This window comes from Capsicum annuum, chromosome 3 (assembly GCF_002878395.1).
Source record: "Capsicum annuum cultivar UCD-10X-F1 chromosome 3, UCD10Xv1.1, whole genome shotgun sequence".
Lineage (NCBI taxonomy): Eukaryota > Viridiplantae > Streptophyta > Magnoliopsida > Solanales > Solanaceae > Capsicum > Capsicum annuum.
This window is the reverse complement of record NC_061113.1, coordinates 234,555,241-234,578,174: the sequence shown is the minus strand read 5'-3', so window position 1 is coordinate 234,578,174 and position 22,934 is coordinate 234,555,241. Positions and strand designations below refer to the sequence as shown.

Genomic DNA, 22,934 nt, shown 5'->3' with positions numbered 1-22,934 from the left:
CTGAATTGCTGATGAAAGTTCTAAATATTGTAGCTTCCAGAGGCTTCGACTAATTTTTTGTGGTTCTTGACGACAACAGCAACAACATACCCAGTGTATGCTCACCAAGTGGGGTTTGGAGAGAGGTAAAGTATATGCATTTCGTACCACTATCTAAGATGAAGTAGAGAAAAAATTTAATTTAAAAAGACAGGTGGGATTATGACTAGGACGAATGTAAAAAGAGTAGTGTCATCAACTCATCATGTTCCTAAGTCAATCAGCAAAACAAAAAGTTTGTCCTTCACTACCCATGTGCCCTGCATTGCTTAGCATGTAAGTTGCCTTCTTTATTTTTTAAATGCTTATTAAGGATTGGATATTGTTAAGGATTTAGAGTGGGTATGAAAACTTATTAAGCACGTACGAAAGTTATTATTTTTTCGTTAATCCAAGTTTTGATAACCCATTTGGGCTTTTTACAAAAACATCCTATTCCTTCATGACCTTTTTTTAGGTGGGTGTGAATTCGTGAAGAATGAGATTTAAGAGGAAGATAAAAAGAGGAGGAGTGAACTTTTCATTAGATAGGACCATGCACCTAATTGGTGCAGTGTGAAGTTAGAACAGTTGGACTGCTATTTAATCTCTCAAGAGTACAACAAATTAAATAGGTGTTGTTGGAGTTATAAGTGGATTAGAATTTAAATTCTATGAGTTCAATTGTTAAGATTATTAACATTGAGCTTATTATATTTTTGAAGTTAGTTCATACTTACTAAGTATTTTTTAAAACAATTTTGATGTATTTTAGCACAAAAATTGTGCTCCGCATTGAAAAATCGGAGGATTAATAGTGTTCAGCATGACTCAATGGCTCAATTTATCAGGTCAATGGTATAGGTGTGCTCAACCTTAAACAAGACTCACTTTTCAGGGGACGAACTTAGAGTAAGTTGCCTGCATTGCTTAGCATGTAAGTTGCCTTTTTTAAATGCTAGTATTAAGAATTGGATATTGTTTAAGGATTTAAAGAGGTTTGGAAAACTTAACCACGTATGAATGTTATTATTAATTCCTTCATGCATCATAGTTTAGATACCCCAAAATATTTGGCTGTTCCAAAAACTTCCTATTCCTTTTACATCCTATTTTTTGGGTGAGGGTGAACTCGTCAGGACTGCGCACTTAAGAGGAAAATAAAAAGGGATGGGGTGACCTTTTCATCAGATTATTGGATCATGCACCTAAATGGTGCTATTTGAAGTTAGAACAGTTGGACTGTGTTGAGATATTACATATCTTGTATATTTATTTTTATGTATTTGTTTTTCATATTTGTAGATCAAATCTCATTAACTGGGATCATGATTTTCTGCTTAAAAGATGGGCTGGATTGATTTGTATCAAGTTATATATATATTCAGTCTGTGAATAATAAAATTACAACAACTAAAGATATTTTCTCTCCTTTTCAAGATGACATCAGAACTTGATCATTCCCAAAACCCAAATATTAGCAATAAGAGTCACAATATGGATTCATCAAATCCATATTTTCTTCAACATTCAGATCATCCCAGCTACATGCTTGTTCCAATCAAATTGAATGGGATTAATTATCCATCCTGAAGCAAATTCATGATTCATGATCTCACGGTAAAAATAAGTTATCTTTTATTGATGGATCAATCGAATCACGGTCGAAAACTGATAAGCCAACAGATTATGCTCTGTGGAATCAGTGGAATAATATGATTTTAGCATAACTTGCTCATTCTGTGGAACCTGATCTAGCTAAAAGAGTCATTTATGTCAAGACTGCTCACCAGGTATGACAAGATCTTAAAGATCAATTTTCACAAAAGAATGCACCAACAATATATCAGATTCAAAAATCATTCGCTTTACTCTCGCAAGATAATATGAATGTTTCTTTCTATTTTACAAAACTCAAATGTCATTAGGAGGAATTAGATACGTTTCGAGTACTTCCCACATGCAACCAAATCAAAGCACACACTGATCAAATTGAAGAAGTCCGTCTAATGCAATTTCTTATGGGTCTAAATGATATCTATAATGTTCGATCAAATATTCTCATGATATCCCCGCTGCCTAATGTACGCCAAGCATATTCTCTTGTTATTCAGGAGGAAACATGGAGAACAAAAGGTTTCTCCATCGCAGCTGCACTTCAACGATGCACTAATAATTTTTTCAACAAACTCAAGGATAAGCAATATTGTGAGCATTGCAATCGAGAAGGACACATAATTGAGAACTGCCGCAATCTGAAATTTCATTGCAAACATTGCAATAGAAAAGGTCATATAGAGGACAGATGCAAGTTTAAAAATGAACTTGGGCATTCAACAATTCAGGAAGCCAAAACAATCGACAACAACATGAATCTCAGGGCAGTCCTTCTCATGTTACTAATTTAGCGGAATTTTTTCAATCTAAGAAGGAGGTTCACTTACAAAATGACAATGGTTTACATGGATTTTCCTCTGAACAACTTCAACAAATTGCTCATGCAGTAAGCTTATTGTCTCAAAATAATAATTTTGTCGGTAATGGTGACGCTTATGTAAATGCAACAGGTTTATCTCTTTTTCATAATGTTTCAATTAATTCTGCATTCTCTAGGCCATGGATCTTGGATAACAAAGCTACTGATCACATTACTTTTATTCCACATTGTTCACTCAAACAAAATCCCTATTAATACTAATTGTCAATTTACCCAATGGGTCGCTAGTATCAATTCATTCCACTGGCACAATTTCATTCAGCTCAGACATCACCTTAAATGATGTTTTACATGTTCCTTCTTTCCGTTTAAATTTAACGTCTGTTAATAAACTTACCAATGATCTAAATTGTCGTGCCCATTTATTTTTCTCTTTTTTGTACTACAGGACTTGGCAACAGAAAAGATGATTGACTCGTGTAAACATCATGGTGGTATCTATTACATACCATCAATGCCACAACCACCCATTTCTCATCAAGTTTTACAATTAAAAGATTTATGGCACATGCGTCTAGGACACCCGTCATCTTCTCACCTCAGATTAATTGCTCCACTATTACCTTCTTGTAGTATTTTTTTTGATAATAATTGTGATGTTGTCCTTTGGAAAAACAAACACGGCTTGCATTTTCACATGAGTAATATATCTACTCTTGCTCCATTTGACTTGTTATATTGAGATGTTTGGGATTTCCATCGAGTATCTACTGATCCAGGAGCTCATTTTTTTTCTTACTATCGTGGATGATTTTACAAGATGTACTTAATTATTTCTCATGAAATACAAGTCTGAAACTTCTCATCTTTTGCGATCTTTTATATCATTTACTAAAAATCAATTTCATGATTCAGTTAAAAAAATTAGGACAGACAACGGCAAAATATTTGAAGCAATGAAATTTTTTTCACTCTCATGAAATCGAATACCAAAGAACTTGTGTTTCAACTCCACAACCAAATGAAGTAGTTGAACGCAAGCATCGTTATATTTTAAATATTGCACAAGCTTTATGTTTTCAGTCTCACTTGCCATTACCTTTTGGGGTGAATGTGTTTTGACTACTTTCTATATTATTTAATCGATTACCAACTCCATTGTTACATTCAAAATCACCCTATGAATTGTTATATCATAGATCACTATCACTTAGTCATCTAAAAGTTTTTGATTGTTTGTGCCATGCTACTGTTGTCCAGCATAAACAAAAATTTGATTCCCGAGCCAAATGTTGTGTCTTTGTTGGTTATCCTACTGGTCAAAAAGTTACAAGCTTTATGACCTGAAAATAAAATAATTTTTTGTAAATCGTGATGTCAAATTTTCGAAAACTATCTTTTCATTTAGTCCAGTTACATCAATTTTAACGTTATTGTCACTTTAATCCTCTTCTAGCATAATTGACGATTTGTCTTCTCCACTATCTTTTATTAAACAGGCCTTATCTTCTCAGCCTCAACCCATTGAGAGAGTAGAATCTTATAAATCCATAATTATAGAGAATGTTTCTAAATATCTTATCCAATTTAAAATTTTAGCATATGACAGTCCATACATTTCAGATGAATCTAACCAACTCGTTCAAAATCCAACATCAAATGACTCTCTTGAACCAATTTCAGTCACTTCGAATGTTGTAGTTCTTTCATCTCATTTTTTAAGGCAATCTACTCGTTCAGGAAAAACTCCTGAATAGCATAGAGACTACATATTGCCAATTCAAGCCACTAATTTTTTTGCTGTGTGCAAAATCAGATACTCGATATCTTCTATCTCATTTTCTTTCTTACTTTGACATATCTTCAGCAAATTGTAATTTTTTAGCTAACATTACAGTTCACACAGAGCATGTTTCATATGCTCAGGCTATTCTTAATCTACATTGGTGAGAAATCATGAATGTAGAATAAGAATCATTAAAACAAAATAAGACTTAGAGCTTAGTTTCACTCCTTGTTGGTCAGAAATTCATTGAATGTAAGTGAGTTTATAAAATAAAATACAAATCGGATGAAATGATTGAGCATTATAAGGCTCGTCTTATTGCAAAAGGATATACTTAGATTGAGGGAATTGATTATTAAGAAATTTTTTCTGGCATAACAAAACTCACGACACTTCGTTGACTTCTTACAGTTATTTTTGCTAGAAATTGATTTGCTTATCAATTGAATGTCCAAAATACTTTTCTTCATGGATCCCTACATGAAGAGGTGTATATGGAACCTACGCCAGGTATTCGCCGACAGAAGGAGAACACCGTATGTTTGCTTCACAAGTTCTTTTATGGCCTTAAACAAGCATCAAGAAATTAGATTCTCACATTTTCAAAGGCTATTCATAAAATGGGTTTCCAACAATCAAGGGCTAATCATTCACTTTTCACCAAGGCGAAGGTACATCATTTACAGTGATGCTTATCTATGTTGATGACATACTTCTCATAGAAAATGATCTTCAAGAAATTGAACATATCAAAAAGTTTCTTCTCAAATGTTTCTGTATTAAAGATCTTGGGAATTTGAAATATTTTCTAGGCATTGAATATTCTCGTTTAAAGAAAGGGTTCTTTATGTCTCAGAGAAAACATGTAATAAATTATTTGCAAGATTCAGAAATCCTAGGAGCAAGGCCTAAAAAGTTTTCAATAGAACAAAATTTAAAGCTAACTTCTACAAATGAAATTCCACTGAATGATCCAACTAAATACAGAAGATTAGTTGGAAGATTCATTTATCTCACTGTCATAAAGCCTGACATTATTTATTCTGTTCAAACACTCAGTCAATTCATGCACAAGCCTAGAAAACTTCATTGAGATGCTACTATGTGAGTTCTCAAATACATCAACAGTACTCCAGGTCAAGGTTTGTTATTTTCTTCCATAAACAATCTTATTTTAAAGGTCTTTTGTGATTCAGATTGGGGTAGTTGTCGAACCACAAGGAGGTTTATCACAACTGCATTTTTCTTGGAAATTCACTTATCTCATGAAAGTCAAAGAAACAATTAGTTGTCTCTAGATCACCAGCAGAGGCAGAGTATCGAGCTATGGCGAACACTTGTTTGGAGCTCACCTAGTTATGCTATATACTTCAAGACTTAAAAGTCTCACATGTAACTCCTGTAAAATTATTTTGTGACAATCAAGTTGCCTTACATATTGCGGCAAACCTAGTCTTTCATGAGTGAACCAAACATATTGAAATAGACTGTCACATAGTTCGAGAGAAGCTGCAAGCAAAGATGATAAGTCCTTCGTATGTTCAAGCACGCTTTCAATTAGCCGACATCTTTACAAAGGCTTTGGGAAAAGATCAATTTGTGACTTTGTGCATCAAGTTGGGATTTTATGATATCCACTCTCCAACCTGAGGGAAAGTGTTATATTACATATCTTGTACATTTATTTTTGTATATTTGTTTTCCATATTTATAGATCAAATCCCATTAATTGGGGATCATGATTTCCCACCTAAAAGATGGGCTGGATTGATTTGTATCAATTTGTATATATATTCAGTCTGTGAATAATAAAACTACAACAACTAAAGATATTTTCTCTCATTTTCAAGACTGCAATTTAATCTCTTAGACAACAAACATATGGTTGGAGTTTGAAGTGGATTCAGAATTTAATTCTACAGGGTTTAATCGTTAACAGTATTTAGCTTAGCATTGAGCTTATTATATTTTAAAGTTAATAGTTCATACTTAGTACTGTTTCTGAAAAATAATTTGGAGCACCGCATCAAAAATCGGAGGATCAAAAGCGTTTAGCATGATTTAATCCCTTAGTCCACTGATCAATGATGATGATGCTCAACCATAATTAAGCAAGCCTTATTTGTCATGGGACAAACTTATAGTGTGTAATTATTTGATTATTCTCATATATTTTTATAAATTCACTAAATAAAAATATATTTAATTAATTTAAATTTAATAAATCAAAAAATTACTATAAGATCTGAGCCCAAATTCATAAAATTCAAGTTCTCAATCAACCTCCAAATAAAGGTGATTAGGCGGAAACCTATAGAAGTAAGGGGGGGAGGGGTTGAAGGAATATATTTCCTGTAGTTTTAAAAAATTGATAAACCTAAAAGAATTCGTGTAATTACTTTTACTCTCATGGGAAAGGTGGTAATTGTACTTTTGCTTAGCTCATAGCCTTACTGACGCCAAAGTAATCTTATCTTATTTTATACATTCATACACACATATATATTCCTCAGTGAATCTAAAGCTTAAGGAATAATTAAGGTTGTACTTCCTCTGATCCCGGCTCCAATTTCTATGTTACTGTCAAAACTTTTTTTAAAATTCAATCGACAAGGCATCCCATGCGTGCATTATCTCATTCTTCTGCTTTAAAATTTTTCAAGCTTAATTGGAATCAAACAACCGCGCTTTTTATATTCTTGATTTTTGTGTAACACATTTACTTTTGTTGTGAATTAAGGATGTCAAGTGGGCTGGGCCGACCCAATTCGGTTCGACTCGATCCTTATAACTAACCCGGCCCGGTAAGCCCTAGGGCTTTAGGGTTTCGGTTCCCGGGCCAGTTATTTTTTTAAAATGGGTCCGGCTAACCCGACTCGGACCAAGCCCGATCTAGGCCCGCAGGTTAACCGGCCCGACCCGAGCTGGATACCTTTTTTTTTTAAAAAAAAAAGAAATTTTGGGCCAAACTAGCCATTGGCCCAACGGCTATATAGCTGTTTTTGGGTCGAAACGGCTAGTTTGGGCCCATTTATTAAAAAAAAAATTAACTTTAAAAAATATTTTTTAATCCCAAAAAAAATTCTATAAATACCCTACAACTTCAAATCATTTTTCACATAATTTTTCACTCTCTCAAATCGCATTCTCTCTCAAATCTCAATTCTCAATTCTAAAATATTCAATATATTTAATTTCTTAAAGTGTTCACTTTAATTTTTTAATTTTTCGTTTACAAAGTACGAGCGGAAGTTTCTAAAGTCGCAACCTTCGGATACTTCCAAAATTTGGTATTGTCGTTCCATCTCTTACGTTTAATTTTTATTTATTGTATTAATTATTTAATATTTAATTTTATTATATTTGTGTATTTTGAATATTTTTAGTTTAATTTAATTTATATTATGGATAAATTAAGAAACCTCGCTATTAAAGGTGTTAAAATTTTTTGTTCCGGAAGCGGTAGTGGTAGTAAAAAGCGAATTACTAGCGGTAGAGGTAGTTTTACCCATGTGCCTTTGCCTCCGGTACCGCTTGGTACACCTTTTGAGGAAGAAATAGGTGTAGGTGCTCACGATATGGATTATGTAGAAGCTCAGGAAAATTACGGTATAGAAGAAGAAAATGAAGTAGATGAGGTTAATTTAGATGAAGATAATGAAAATATTGCTGAGACACCTGCAGTAGGAGATGCTAACGTTAGATCTGAATCGGTTAATCTCCCTCCCCGTCCTCCCAGTGCCCCAAGACCTCGTAAAAAAACTAGTGTTGCATGGCAATTTTTTGAACGTATATCAGATATTGAGGTGCAATGCAATATTTGTCAACAAATATATAAGCATAGAAGCGGAGGCAAGTAAGGGGGTACGGGTACGTTAATGAGACATATAACTGAAGATCACAAAAGAGAGTTAAATATTGCACAAGGTGGTGGGGATGTTGGTGGGACAACGCAAACTAGAATGGACCCAGCAACCGGTCACGTAGCGAAGAAGTATAATAAATTGAGGGACCAGGAAGAAATAGCTAAAATGGTAGTTATGGGTTGTTTGCCTTTTAGTTTTCCTTCTTCTTCTGATGCCTTTATTCGTTATATACAAGCAATTTATAATCCTATGTTTAACGGTATTCCTAGAACTACTTGTCGTTTTGATATTTTTAGACTCCATTCACAATATTATTTTTATTTATCAACATTGTTAAAAAATATTCAATGTAGATTGTCCCTAACTTCTAATCTTGGTCGTGTTGTAAATAAAAATGATTATTTAACCGTTACTTGTCATTGGAAGGATAGTAATTTTGTGATGCAAAAACGTATTCTTTCTTTTTTATATGATGAAGATCGTAAACATACTGGACAATTTATTGCTGATTCTATTGTTAAAATTGCCGGATATTATGGTATCGAAAATAAAATTTTATGTATTGATTTAGATAATGCTTCTAACAACAAGACTGCTATAACAAAAATAAAATCTATGCTATCTCCGCCCTTGCCTGAAATTTTTCATATCAAGTGTGCATGTTATATATATAATTTAATTGTAAAAGATGGTCTTGAGTTTTTTGAGCTTTATATTGAAAAAATTCGTCTTGTCGTTGATTTTATTCAAGGAAATAATCGTAGATCGAGAATTAGAGAATTTAAAGTTAAATGTCAAGAAAATGGACTTACACCGATTTTGATGCTTGAGGAAATTGGTACTAGATGGAATTCTATGTATGAATTTTTAAAAACTTGTTATAAATATAGAATTCCTATTACACTAGCTTTTAACCAACATTGCGGTTCATTTGCTGATTCTGCTGATTGCATGCTACATAATTCTGATTGGGTTGTAATTAATGATCTTGTTAAGTTTTTAGAAAAAATTTATGTAGCTACGGTTGAATTTTTCGGTGCTTATTATCCTACTGTTTGTAATATTTTGGCATATATAGCCGATATTTCTGGTTTGCTCAAAAAATATAAAAATAAAGAAGGTTATAAAGAAGCTGTTGGCGCTATGTTTACGAAATTTAAAAAATATTTTTTCCCGATTTCCCCTATTTACTTGATTGGTGCTATGCTAAATTCGTGCATGAAATATAATAATATGTGCCACTTTAGTACTCTTATTTATACTAACTTAGAAATAAATACTAACCATGATTCTGAACAAGTACAACCTGATTTGTGGACGACTACGGCTGATGCAAAGGATTACATAGAAAAATTATATAATCACTATGCTGATTTATTGGATTTAGCCGTACCTACAAATATCACTCCAACTGTCGCTCCTTATCCTCCCGAGGAGCCATCATCTTCTAAAAGACCGGCACATAGTATTTTTTCTGATTCGTTTTATGATTTAAATTGTTGAAACAGTGTTGATGAGAGAACTTGCACATCAACTTATCAGGAAGAGCTGAAATATTATCTTCGGACGGCACCAGAGGATCGAAGACGATGGATCAACACGTTGGATTGGTGGAGGAGTAATGAAACACAATATCCTGTGCTTTCAAGATTAGCTAGAGATATCTTAAATGTTCCAATGCCAACCATTGCATCAGAGAGCGCCTTTAGTCAGGGACGACAGCAGCTTGGAGACAACCGACACTCATTGGGAAGCAATGCAATGAATGTTCTAGTTTTCCTCAGAGATTGGATTAGAGCGGAAAGAAGAAACCGAGGAATGGAACCGGAGCCGAGCGACGAGCTGAAACTTGAAGAAATTATGACTTCACGAGAGAACACAGCAGAATCAAGTCCAATGCATGATTTTGCCCCCGTTGACTTCGACTATCCTATGCAAGTTCCCGTTAATATTAACATGAATGAGTTGGAAAAAATGATGCATAATTTGTAGATTTTTAATTCATGTAAATTATAAATTTTGGATCATTTTGCAATCAATAAAATTTCCCAAATTCATTCACTACTTAGTCCTTGCTTTTTATATTTTTTCATTTAATGATTTAAAATTTTAAATTGAATTTCTAGTTTTCTACTTTAAATTAAAAACTTACTTCTAATATATTATTAATTTACTACCAAATATTATTAATTTATTATATTAAATAGCATATGTTTTGTATATTTGTGCATATATCTTCTACAGAAGTGTATATTTAATGTATACATGTGTATATGTTTTATAAATTAGTATATAAGTATATCTATATATATTGTAATGTAATTATAATGTATTATATTTTATAATTAGTAGTATATATACATTGAATGGTGCGTATACACGTGTATATATCTTCTATAGAAGTGTATATTTAACGTATACATGTGTATGTGTTTTATAAATTAGTATATAACTATATCTATATATATTGTAATGTATATATATTGTAGTATATTTTATAAGTACTAGTATATATACATTGTATGGTGCATATACACGTGTATGTATCTTGTATATTTAACGTATACCTGTGTATATGTTTTATGAATTAGTATATAAGTATATCTATATATATTATAATGTATATATATTGTAGTATATTTTGCAAATAGTAGTATATATACATTGAATGGTGCGTATATATGAGTAATTGACTAATTGTGTATATGTGTATATATTTTTTAAATTCTAATGTAGTATATACTATATATATAGTGTATATATATTATTTAACGTATTTATAATGTATATAGGTGGGTATATGTAATGTATATTGAAAGAATTTTTTTTTTTTATATTTTTGACTGGGTTTGACTGATTTTTTAACCGGATTTTGGTGGGTTTGACTGGGTTGGGTTAAGTTGGCCGGGTTAGGGTGGGTTTTAATTTTTTTACTATTTGGTTCGGCTCGTCTAGCGCCAAAACCGGCCCTTAACTGGCCCTCAACCCGGTTAAAATAGAAGGGTCAATTCCAAGTTGGCCCGGCCTGACCTGTTTGACACCCATACTGTAAATCAATAAAAAACAACCTCTCTACTTTCACTAAGCAGAGATAATGTGAAAAGTAGAGGTAATATTGTGTTCACCCCCACCCCTCTGCCTACCTCACTTGTGGGATATATAACTAGGTACTTTATCATTTCTAATTAACAAAGATATTGATATGCAGCAGCTATCATAGACGGAATGCAAATATATTGGGCTTACGACAAAAGTGAAACATATGTTGGCTAAATGATTATCCTCAAATTCATTTTGGCCTATTAATTACTTTCTTGGTGGTCCTTTGCAGCATGTTTTAAAGTGGCAGTAGTATTTGAATATGGAAGCACAAGAAGACAATTAACACCTGCTTATTTTAGAAAAAATTATGACTAAGAGGGTGTATGGTGACAAGATTTTGAGTTAATAATGCATGTTAATTCGTAGTTCTTTTAATCAAATAAAAGTTGATCTTATTAAAGCGACTTCTTATAGATTCCTTTCACATGATCGATCTCTTATCATTTTCTTCAGCAATAATTCTATATGCTGATTGCAACACTTATTACTTGTTAGCTTTTCCTAGTGTTCTCACTCTTTCAAGTTTGTCACTCATTTTATAAAAATCCAAGTGCTACATAGTTTGTTTAAATGGTATATATTTTGATTTTCAATGACAGAATATTTAGCTAGAGTACTAAAACTCAAGTATATTACTGTTAAAACCTGGAAAAAATGTTAAAGCTACACATACATACATATATATATACACACACACAAAAGCTTAGGTGTTTGTGTTGTGCTTTTTGCCCTTTTCAGTTAATTTTCTCAGTGTGACAAACATAATTTGGTCATACAAATAGATGTTATTATGACAACCAAATACAAAGAGACGGATCACAGTAGATGTTAATTTGAATCCTAATGACAAATATGAACCCAAAATGAGTCATATTTACTCTCAAGATCTTGTCCAATTTTTTTTGTTCTTTCCATACAGAAGAGTTTTAACTAAGATAGTACTTGTTTTACACGGTTAACAGCTATTACACATAAGCTTTCAAGTACTTTTACCATTCTAATAATGTCTTAAGTTACTCCCCTCTTGTCACAATTTCCCATTTTGAAATCAATCTGCATAAATTTTGATCAATATTTTAAGGTGTATAATTTAATATTTAAATGGTCAAAAATTATATATACAAAAAAAAGTTATTAATTATAATTCTTCTCATATTAATATAATAAAAAAAATACATCTTAAAATATTAGTTAAAATTTATTTAAATTAACTTTAAAAAGTAAAATACTCCATAAACAAGTAAAAGCAACGGAGGAAGTATACATGGATCATATGTGATCCGTTCAAACATTACATGGATTGTCTCTTGTAGGCGATACAAAGTGTGACAGCCACGTTAGAGAAAGGATCCGAGGGGCCTGCTGGTTTGGTGTGGCACTAATAAGATACCTAGTCATAAGATGGATGACTCACATCCCATACAATTGTCCCACCACGTGGAACCCATGCACTTGTCTTTGCTGAGGAAAAAAAGAGAATCTACGACCCAACACTTTCTAACAAGCATGCTCTATTCATTTGAATTTACTTAAAATATAGCCTGTTTCCCACAAATGATTCCTTTGTTTTTTCTTCCTTTTTTCAGTGTAATAGATATATAACTTAATAAGTAGACAATATGTTTCATGTAGGGCGTCAGGTAGGATGCAAATTGCCGTAGAATACCATATAAGATATATGAGTATACTTTTTTAATTTTTTACAAGTTTAAATATTTATTTATGCATATCCACAAATAAAAGAAAATAGTGTAAAAAAAAACAAGTTAAAAAATATATTTATATGTTATAACCATTTGAATTCGTCATGTCAAGATTGACCATTATCACCTACTTAACTAATTGATTCCATACTGAAGAAAAACAAACCTACTTAACTAGTATTTGATATATATATATATATATATATATATATATATATATATATATATATATATATTAAAACGTCTATTTAAGGTAGTAATATGGACTATATACTCTTTATTCTCTTCTAATTAAATCTTCCTTTATGAGAATATAATTGGTATATTATTGTATATACTAAAATTAACATCACAATTTTAGATATTTAATTTGTTTGTCTTATTTTTTTAAAGTTTATTTTAAGAAAATGTCTCTTAATAATTTTTTTTTATAATTCTTTAATTTCAAACTTTAATATATTTAAATTTTAAGACAATTAAATTAAAATAGTACATTTTACATATCTTTAATTTAACATACAAGATTTAAAATTTTCATAATTTTTTAAAATTATGTATTAAGTTAAAATCAGATAAACAAATTGAGATGGAGCAAATATTGTAGAAACTATCATATTAGAAAGAAAAAGAAAATCATATCTTAACATTGAAAATGGTAATATATACACACAAGAAACAACAATGACGTGACATCTCTACTCTTGAAGGCTCACTATTCTTCAAGATTCGATATTACACGATAAATATTGGTATTTATCATTATTCATCTAGGGAAAATAATATCCCTTCACATGATCATCTCCATACAACACATTAAATACTCCTACGTACGTGTTTAATTAATCATCATCCCACAATATCATAAAAACTCAGTGTGGGGATAGATCAATTAATTACTATATCATTGTTTGCATGTTTATTATGTAATGCAACATGCATTAGGATTTTCATCTGAGAAGAGCTGTGGTGGTGGAATTCTTTCAATGACATAAAGTGGCTGATATGGATAATAATACATCATCTTATTAATAGTATGTTGATCGTCATGATCTCCAATTGGAACGATCATCTCTTCTCCGCCACCGTCGTCGCCGCCTTCTTTCTTTTCTTCCTCTGGTGGTTTTTCACCATCGCCGCCCCCGTCTTTCTTTTCGGGGGCGGCTCCTTCTTCAGGCTTTGGTTCTTCAACGGGCTTTGCCTCGTCGGGCTTGGGCTCTTCAGTGGGCTTTTCGGGCTCAGGTTCGGGTTGAGGTACAATTTTGGCTTGCTTTTTGGTGCGTCGATAGACGTAGTCGACTAGCTTGTTAGCATCCATAGTGCCTGTAACCGTAACTTTACCTGTGCTGGCTTCTGTTTCCGCAGTTCTAACTCCTAAATTCAACAAGACAAATACTAATTAATAATCACATATATATTAGTGCGTGTTAATTAAATGTGTTACTCTTGTACGTAAACAAGTGTTTTATTGTTGAGTTTATAAATTCATATAGGTAATTTGAAGGGACTAATACTGTTAGTTAAATTATTTTATTATAATAGGGTGAAAAAGAACTTAGCTATTAGTATTTCATTATAATAGGGTGAAAAAGAACTTAGCTATTAGCATTTCATTAATGTATGATAAGTCACGACAAGGCAGTTTGTTTTGGTTTAAAGTGAATAACGTCAACTTTAAAATGGGAAAGCATTGCCAATAAAATGCTACTCGTACTAGTAAAGATTAAAGAACATAAATCTATATAGATGAATCCTGAATCACTAAATTCTATTGTGTCGCAGAAATTGGTTCTGATTTTACAAGGTCAAATATAAGAGTGATTCGACAAATCGTGCACCTGCCCATTGTCCCATCACCACCTAAAACATGGGGACAGATCGAGGTGGATAAAATCTCAGCATCACTTAGACACTTAGTAAAAACTTATTGTATACCCAATCAGTATATATATTGTATTTATTTGAATAAATTATTTACTAGATTTAATTCATTTATAATGATATTGTAAAAAAAAAAAAAAAAGGAATCACTATTAATATACTTCAACATGTTATAACGATTAGCATGCCTTATTTTTATGTTACAAAACATGATTAGGAGGACTTAGGAGTTAGGACTTAGGAGTATGTTACCTTTCATTCTAAGAATCTTCTTTTTAAGTTGCTCGGCGCAGGCATCACAATGCATGTTCACGTTAAGTTCCACAGTAGTCAATCCACTTACCTGAAATATATAAAAGCAACCACCCAAAGTTTACATTATGATTCTTTTTTGTACAGCTAGAAATTATCAAATAGACGAACAGGACTAAATTTAAGCGGATCAAACTGATTTTGTCACCCACAACGAGCAAGAATATGGAGGGTACAAAAATTACCTGTGAAGCAACAACTTCAGGAATTGGTTCACCCTCAGCTACCGGCAAGGGTGACAATACTTTTGCCACTCTCTTAGTTTTCTTGGTAATCCTGTCGCACACTGCTTGTGGCTCTATTACTCCCTTTATTGTCACTTGGTTTGTTGCCATGTCTATCACTACTCCCTCAACCCCTGCACCAATTTCATTCAAATTCAATATTAATTGAAGACCGAAGCGAGCCTATAACGAGTTCTGTAAGTTCAATTGAACTCAAAGAATCTAGATTTTGAATTCGCCTTTTGTTGAAACCTACACACGGTCGTCAGGGAGAAGCTAAAGGCATCACAAAGAGTTCATCTGTACTCCTAATCGAAAAATTACAAGGCATATACACTGTCAAAGTTATATTTTTATGTATATATATAGTATATGTTAAAACACTCTCTACTTCTTCTTATGTTTACTTCTTCAGACTCTGAAAATCATGATTCCGCCACTTTACAAACTGATACTAAGATACAGAATAAAATACAAGTAGTAATAGAATGTATACAAACCTCTAATCTTTGAAATAGACCTCTCAATTTTCTTGGCACATCCAACACAATGCAAGTCCACATACAAAACAAAAGGTGATGGTGGTTTTGGCTCTTCTTTTTTCTCCTCTTCCTTCTTCTCCTCTGTTTGCTCTTCCTTTTTCTCCTCTACTTTCACGTCTTCCTTTGGTGCCTCCTATGGTACATACATTACATCCACAATCTCATCCATTCAACAAACACACAAATTCATTCCACAAAAATAGTTATAAAAAATGAACAAACAAAGCACTAACCTGTTTTATTTCTTCTCCCATTGTGTCTTATATTTTTTTTAATGACTACAATTGAAGTGTCAAAAAATAGCGGGAGAGATTTATATAGTACAAAGTTGGAGAAAAAGGGCTTCAATGAAGAGAATCAAATAGCAGTTATATGACAAAATAAGATTATAAAGAGAGTAATGGGCGGTGCGATTATTAGTCTAAAAAAGCAAACTCTGTGCGATGGCAAAGCACATGCAGGGCAACTAACTGCCTACAATTACATTAAAATTTAATTCCTTCTGTTGGTATATTAGTTAAGGAAGAACATTAGTAAGAGAGAAGGGGGGGTTTCCAAAGAGTAGGGGCTAACCAAATTTATAGACAGTAAGTTGGATTCAATTCAATTAAAATATAATAAATAAAGGGAATTAATAGGAGGGAGAAAACAAAAGAGAATATTGTGATTTGTGAGAGTATTAATTTAATTCAAATCTATGGTACTAATACGATTATTTTTAATTATCATGTTTTATTTATTGAGAGTTAAATTATATAAATTTTAATTAATATTTTAAAATATATTTTTCATAAAAGAAATGTAACTCAAAGATTTTAATATCTAAAATTTGATTTTAAAATAGTAAATTAATTTAATTTTAAAAATTATTCAAATTATCTCATGAAAACAAAAGGTGACGAATAAAAGCTTACGGGAAAGAATTTTGCTTAGGTTTCAAACTACTGTCTCCTGTTTGAGTGTGTCCTACATTATTAATCACCTACCTAATCACATAATTTTGTCTTAATACATTCACCCAGGAGCACATTAATTAGCTAAACCATCACAAGACCTTTGATTGTTTCACCAGTTTCCTAATCTTTCTTTTAATTGTAGAAAATTCTAGAACAGGTGATGATAATTAAACACGTGGCGCCTCGTATAGAGACTGTTAATCAATCAGTAAACAATACTCCTATTTGCTATTGCTTGACAATGAAATGACTAACAAAGTCCAGTAACTGAACCTTTTTTCCTTCATCTGAACATCACTTTCCTCCAAACAGAAATGCAAGATAAAGTTGGGTATTATTATATATCAATTATTCCATAAAGAAAAAATTGAGAAACACTATGAATTGATAGGTCATATGAGTTTTTCTATCTACCAGACTAATCTTTTGAATTGGACTTTTCTGTTTGATTTATAGCACTGATAATTTTATTGAGAGTTTCCACATGTGAGGCCGTAACTCGAAATGGTGGTTTGTCTGTCAGTAGTGATGGCCTAGACTTAAGAGGGGTGTCAGCCGTGACCAACTGCGCCCAATCGTGACCAACGAGGATGATCTACGCATGAAGCCGCGACTCGAGGTGATGGCCTGTGTGCCAGGAGTGGTGGCCTGGACCTAAGAGGGGGTGCTAGTGGGGTCAAACGTGATCAATGAGGTCGTTGGTTCTCACACGGAAATAATTATTATGTACCAATTGTCCTACATTAAAAAAAAAATAGAAAGTGCTAAAAGGTTTATAGGTCAAATGGATTCTCCCATTTATCAAAATAGTTTTTTGGGGTTGTTTGATTTTTAACAAATACAATATTTTTATAATTCAATTTTTCTTTTAACGTTACGCATTGCAAAAGCTTTGGTACATCAAATTGTTGTTTCTGCCCTTTTTATCTGATCATCAATTTCAAAGTTACTTTTTTTATATTCCTGCATAAATTTATCAACTTTCTGTGGGAGATGAGTCTGGCAAAGCAAAGAAAAAAGTATCTATATATCCCGAAGCTTTAATTGCTGCGATACAACTTGGTAACTTGAACAATTTTTTGGGATGCTAAATCCCTAATGATTTGCGTGTAAAGTTGTTCGTGCTTCAAAGTTGGTATCACATGGGTTGTTCGTTCCACTTACTTCATCTCTATAACTCCCGGGGTGAATTAGTTCAGTATTTTAAACGCAAAACTTATATAATGATATATACTAAAATCAAATATTAGATATAAATTTATATCTGAAAAATATAATGAGTTCAATTATTAAAGTTATAAACGACCTAAATATCAAGTTAAGGTTTGAATCCAAATTTAATGCTAAAAACGATGGAGGCCGAACTCATCAGCTAAATTTCAAATTAGCCTTTGCCCTTCCTCTCTAGATTCGAGTTTTTTTAGTTTCCTATTAGATGTTCGGTACCTGTATTGAAGTTTCGATTAATCTGAATCACGCGTTGTAGGATCTATTCTGGGGATGACGCTCCAACATGATTTTCTTCATATCCCGCTCGAAACTCGAGAACTTTGATTAAAGATGGAGTAGTCTCACCACTACATCATAACCCATATTGGTGAGTTTTATTTAGGTCCAATATTTAGGTAAAATCATACTCAATGTATTTTTATATTTAAGCCATTGATTGAAGTATGTATACAAAATTAATCATGAATAAGTAATAAAAAATATATAAAAAATCGATAAGTATGGTTCTTACACAACCATGAAACTCTAGCAAAAACCAAAACAGTAAAGAAAAGTGACCCAACAAAAAGAAAACAGAAACAAGTAGAGAAAGGAAAATAGATGAAATGTTGTGGACTTAAATTACTATGTTCGTTTGTATTTCATGTGAGTGACACTACAAAATTCATACTTATGATTCTTTCACTACACCTACCTTACCAAACAGGTCCAGACAATGAAATTGACGTACTGCTAACTCCTCATACCTTCCATCAAATCCAAACCAAATAGATAAAAAGTTACCAATGCTGTAATTAGTAACTTAAAAAAGGCCTTTCTACGTGGAGTTAATTAATTTGGTAATTAAATAAAGTAAGTAATACTTTTGATATCAAAAGTTTGTCAATACATCCCTACTGTGACTGTACGTTTACGTGGAGATGACTCGGCATTAGTCTTGCATTAATTACAAGTTTAAAAGTATACCCCACTCCACCTAACAAAGAAAGTTGCCTCAGAATTATACTCCCTCCGTTTTATAATAAATGAATTGTTGAATTTTGACACATATATTAAGGAACAAACATTAAAAACATAAATTTAATACAACTTTTCATTTTTACCCAAAAAGAAAGTAAAAGTTGACATTACAATACCTTTTCAAAAGTTAATTGGTTGTCAAATCATAAGGATAAAATTAAAAAAAAATTCAATGATTCACTTATTTTGAAACATCAATAGATACCCCAACAAATCACTTATTACGAAACGGAGGGAGTATAAGTTTATGACATATTGCCAACCAAAGAAAATTTTCATAAGAGAATATACCGACAAGATTCTCAAGTTCAGTTTGGATTGATAAAATACTTCTTTAAATAGAGATGTTCTTGGGGTAATTTGTGACGTGTTTGAAATTTGTTCCTTAATTATTTAGGGTGGTTTTTTGTGTGGTTGATGAAGAGTTCTTTTGGATTTAGGTGTGGAATTGTAGGTCCCTAAAATCTGGAATTTTGAATACTATTTGGTAAAGTGGAATGGAAAAGTTTGTAACATGCAGACACCTCATATGCATATTGTATCATTAGTAGCAAAAAGGCAATCAAAGCTCAACCACCCATTAGCTTTCAGGCACCTTTCTTGTTACTATTCAACGTTCAGAATATACTTTCGATTTTGTTCCTTAATTGAACAAATGGAATTTAGTTAAATGCTTTTAAGGATGCGAATGAACTAGGGACTAAGCTAGAATTTTGAATTGAATCACAGTCCATTTAGTTTATTAGACCTAAATAAATGATTTCTATATACATGTCAACATTATTGAATTATGTCGAATCCATGACTTAATATTGTCAACTGTGGCTCCACCGCTAGATATGAACCAACAATTATATATTCCATGATGAAAATCATAAGATATATGTTATTTTTTCCTATTATATACTTGAAACATTAATATCAATATCTGAGAATGAAAGATAATAAATAATATTCAGTAAAATAATGGAGGTGTATGTAAAGCCCGTTAAGATTCCCGATAAAGATGGAATTTAGTTAAGCAATTTAGATGGATTGCGTGGGTGCATGTGCTGTGTTCACAGATTCCGGATGCAGTCCAAAAGCAGTAGAATTTTCAAATGGACCGTAGAGTCAAAGCCAGATAGGTGCCTTTTAATCAAGAAATTAGTGTGAAGAAATGAATAACTTTGGCAAAGAGGGCTATGTTGCTTAAGGCCACTGCTTTGGATAAGTTCACCACTATTAGATTATTTTCTATCACATTAATTAATTGATAATTGAGTTACTCAACATCAGCATTCATTAAACCACCACTGAATTGTTTCGACTATTCTACCTGATGCATCTTAAAAGTTTTTAAAAAGTTCCAGGTGCATTTACACTAACATTTTGTACTCTTATTATCCTATTAACAAGTTTGCTTATGTCTTTAAAAAATATTGGAAAATCATTGGTCAGTCAGTTTGTAACTTGTGTCATGAAATATATTTACCTCGGCCTCTACTCCCCCTTCCCTTAATCAAACCTATTTATGCTTAATTCCTAAATTCCCTAATGCAAACCATTTCAAGAATTTTCGCCCTATTGGTCTTTCTAATACTATTTACAAGATTATTACAAAAATCATCGTTAACCGTTTGAAACTGTCTCTTGATGATCTCATTAGTCCTTTTCAGTCTAGTTTTATTACTGGTAGACGCTCCATAGATAACTGTGTTATCATTCAAGAGATTATTAACTATTTAAATATGTCTAGTACTCGTAATGGGTCTTTTATGGTTAAAATTGACCTTGCAAACGCTTACGATAAATTGGAATGATCTTTTATCTTTCGGACCTTTAAATATTTTAAATTCCCCCCTAATATTACCAATCTCATGATGAGTTGTGTGTCTTCCTCTACTATCTCTGTACTTGTTAATGGAATCAAAACGGATTTTTTTTCCCCTTCGAAGGGGATTCGTTAGGGTGACCCCATGTCTCCTTACATTTTCGATCTTCTTTGTTCGCAATAAATTTTCGTAGTGCTGAAAATTAACTGTAAGCAAAAATAAAATAAACAAAAAGAATAATTTTACTTAAATGAATCTTGTGAGTACAATTCTATTGTTCTCTTGCTTCTTCTCTCCAAAGCTTTTTCTGTGATTCGAGGGTCTTCCGTAGCGTGTTTCTCAAATTTAGGATGATTTGAACCTCCTAGAAATTCATTTGGATGTCCAGGAATGTCAGACAACACTTCGTCTTGTCGAGTTGATCTCCGGACACTGTGTAGTCAATACAGAGCTTTCTCCAATACTTGCAGAATGCCCACCTGAAAATTATGTAACCCCTTATTTATAGTTGTAGGGGGTAGACAGTCTAAGTGTAGATAACCTCTTCTACTTCATTCTGATTGGTCCATTCAGTTCTCAAGCTTATCACAAATGTTATGTGATAAAGTTGCTTGTGATTGGCCAAAAACATGTCATTTGGAACACTTGGCGATGTTTCATTGGCTCTTGAACTTGACTTGGATTGCCATATCATTTGAGTGTGTGGCCTTGGCTTGTTGGTCTTTAATTTGATTGGGATGCCACGTTACTTGACACGTGGCATGAGTTTGAGCTTCAAGGTGAGATGGACCTTGATGAGGAATAAAATAGGCTTATTATTTTTATAGCTCAAAATAATTTTAGACTCATTAAAATATTGATCAAATTCAAATTTTATATGAATTTGACCCAATAAATTTTACGTGTCTATAAATGTCCCTACTTCAAGGCTCGTCAAGGTGTTTGATTTGTTAGACCTGTTAGAGACGAGATTTGAAGTATTTGTGGAGCCTTCTTTTTTTGCAAAACTTTGAACATTTTGTCAAAATCTGACTCCGCGAAGTCATAACAATCCGGGTAGAATAACGTGAATCCCTTTCTTAGGAGTGTAAATTCCGTTTAAAACTAAATATATCCAAATCATGTAGGATTTGGGTATTAGTCTTATATCGAATTGTAATAGGATTGCATAATGATGTTATCCCACTTAAAAAAGGATTAGGAATTTGACTTATTTTGGATACTTAGACGACCCAGTTCTTCTTGAATACAACTTATAAACACCTAATTTTTTACCAAACCCAAGTGTTTTTTTTCTTTTTAGTGTTCGATTTTTTTTAGGGTCTAAATTAGATATTTTAAGTTTATCTTATTTTTACTAAATATGTTTTAAAAATTTTGAAAAACTACAAAAAATAGAGTCACAATTTTATTTTTTTTAAATAAGTTCTTTTATTGTTTATTAATTTATTTTTAGGAAAAAGAAATTTGCTAAACTATATTTGTTTTATTCTTTTAACTTTAAATAAATAATCTAGTGATATTAATACTCCGTAATCATGTTTTAAGACTAATTATTTAACTTGTATTTTATTGGTTTAAGATAAGTTTTTTTTTCTTTTTTTTTCTCTCTTTTTCTTTATTTTTATTTAAAACATTAATTTTAAAATAATAAAAAAAAAATAAAAGCAAAAAGAAACCCTAAACTACTCCCCCACATACCCACTCCCTCAAAACCACTCCCTAAACTCCCTCACGCTAATTTTTCCCACGTCCCACCTTTTTCTGGAACACATACACACACGACACAACTACATATATGCACTATTATATATTAACTCACAACACACTATAGAGGGGGGTAACATTACAAAGGAGAGAAAGAAGAACACAGGAAAAGAGAAGAAGAAAGAAAGGAAACACAGAGAGGAAAAAGAAAAGAGAATAGTGAGGAGTTGAGTTACGTTTTGGTTCCGTTGGAGTTTCCGGTTCGACGTAAAAGCTTCTCTTTTGATTTAGTCCGTCATACAAGTTTTTATTCAAATCTTGTAATATTATTTTTATAAG

At 32.2% G+C, this 22,934-nt stretch overlaps 1 protein-coding gene across 1 annotated transcript; it reads right to left on the bottom strand.

Moving 5' to 3' along the window:
- Positions 1 to 13,527: 13,527 nt before the first annotated feature.
- LOC107862967 (heavy metal-associated isoprenylated plant protein 9) lies at positions 13,528 to 16,870 on the bottom strand. Its single transcript, XM_016708690.2, has 5 exons — positions 16,102 to 16,870; positions 15,827 to 16,001; positions 15,288 to 15,460; positions 15,043 to 15,133; positions 13,528 to 14,283 (listed from the first exon to the last, which is right to left on the bottom strand). Exons 1-5 carry the CDS (start codon positions 16,120 to 16,122, stop codon positions 13,832 to 13,834), a joined length of 912 nt encoding a protein of 303 aa, XP_016564176.1. The 5' UTR covers positions 16,123 to 16,870; the 3' UTR covers positions 13,528 to 13,831.
- Positions 16,871 to 22,934: the final 6,064 nt, after the last annotated feature.